This window comes from Ipomoea nil, unplaced genomic scaffold (assembly GCF_001879475.1).
Source record: "Ipomoea nil cultivar Tokyo-kokei standard unplaced genomic scaffold, Asagao_1.1 scaffold1993, whole genome shotgun sequence".
Lineage (NCBI taxonomy): Eukaryota > Viridiplantae > Streptophyta > Magnoliopsida > Solanales > Convolvulaceae > Ipomoea > Ipomoea nil.
The window spans coordinates 2,144,686-2,146,306 of record NW_017618421.1 but is presented as its reverse complement, the minus strand read 5'-3'; the positions used below and the strand labels follow the sequence as shown (position 1 = coordinate 2,146,306).

The window sequence follows — 1,621 nt, the reverse complement described above, 5'->3', positions numbered from 1 at the left end:
AGATGCTTCCGTTTCTTGAAGGCCAAGGGCTTCTAGGGTTTATTGATGGTTCTACACCCTTTCCGACGGCATCACCGGATAGCGCCCCTGCGGTGGTTTCCGATCTCCTGACACGGCAGCTCGCGTGGCGCCGACAAGACAAAGCCATCCTCTCCATGCTCATCTCCTCTTTATCCGAGGAGACTCTTCGCTTTGCCGTCGGCAAGGGCACCTCGCGACAGCTTTGGCAGGACCGTCATTAACACCGATATTTTCCATGGTTGGAAGAGCCTCCACTCTCGGTCCTCTTTCTTGCAAACTCATAAGATCCACGTTGAAGCTGCTGAACACGATACAAATTTGCAGCACTCAAGTATGCTTCCTTCAAAGAACTCGGCCTACTCACGGTTAGAGCCTTTCGTGCCTCGTAGTTCAAGCCAGCTACGAACTTCTCAGCTTTGGCGAGCTCTGTTGGGACGAGTATCCGGCCGAAGCGTGCAAGCTCTAGGAACCTCTTGTGGTACTCAACCACTGATGAAGAACCTTGTTGAAGATGTAGGAATTCCTCATACATTGCAGCTCTAACATGCGCTGGGTAGAACCGTTCACGCATCCGATCCTTCAGGGCAGTCCAATCAAAGCCAGGTTCCTCGAGACAAGCTGGGCCCTCATGTATCCACCACAAGTCGGCCTCGTGGCTGAAGTAGAACGTTGCAAGCTTTACTCTCCGCTCCTCTGGACAACCAACAACCGAAAAGATCTTGTCAAACGTCCTCAACCATTCTTCTAGGCAACGGAATTTTCTTCGCCCGCAAACGTCGGAGGTCGATGGCCCTACACCAGACGCCCTAAATCTCTCTGTCCGGTCGGCTGCGGAGGTGGCACAGGATGGTTGTTGTGCAACAACGCCTCACTGAGGGTCTGCATAGTCTGTGTGAGCTGATGTAGATTCTGGGCAAGCTGTTCGTTCGTCGGGGTCTCCGGCGTACGTGCACGTTGACGAGGAGGCATCGCAAAGCTTTTACAACAATAACATTGTTACCAACAAAACAACAGGCAAGCAAACAACTATATACAACACACAGCTCACCGCGCGTCCTAAGAATCCTAAGCCTAAACACTTAGATTCTTATGGTCACTTTAAGGTCTCAAACCACACTTAGCCACTTAGAAGTCTAGACTCTATCATCCTAGGCTCTGATACCAACTGTAACACCCCCGATTTCCATACCAATTTAAACCTTAAACACGTAGATAATTCTAACCATAAAAGCATACACAGCGGAAGACTTAAACATGAAATAGATGGAAAACATAGAGTGTTATGCCACGTTCACACAACGGTGAACGCACAGGCGTAAACCACATCAACATAATCTGTCTATCCAAGAACAAGGTCAACAACAATAAGTCTAAAGTCTATCAAAGGCACACATGCCAAAACCATTACAAGGTGTTAGGAATAAAGTGTAATGGTTTTGATATGCCAAATTTGTATTTGTAGATCCCCCAATTTTATTTCTAGGTCTAGTAGAGTCTTAGACCATGATCGGGAAATTATTTAAGTTGGAAAAGAGAAAAACAGAGGAATATGCATGAAAATAGAAGAAGAAGATATAAAGCCTAAAATCAAGAATTTGTC

At 46.9% G+C, this 1,621-nt stretch overlaps 1 protein-coding gene across 1 annotated transcript; it reads right to left on the bottom strand.

The window, feature by feature from the left end:
* Nucleotides 1–238: 238 nt before the first annotated feature.
* LOC109147361 lies at nucleotides 239–990 on the bottom strand. Its single transcript, XM_019295020.1, has 2 exons — nucleotides 894–990; nucleotides 239–714 (listed from the first exon to the last, which is right to left on the bottom strand). The coding sequence occupies exons 1-2, from the start codon at nucleotides 988–990 to the stop codon at nucleotides 239–241; spliced, it is 573 nt and encodes a 190-aa protein (XP_019150565.1).
* Between the last annotated feature and the right edge of the window lie 631 nt (nucleotides 991–1,621).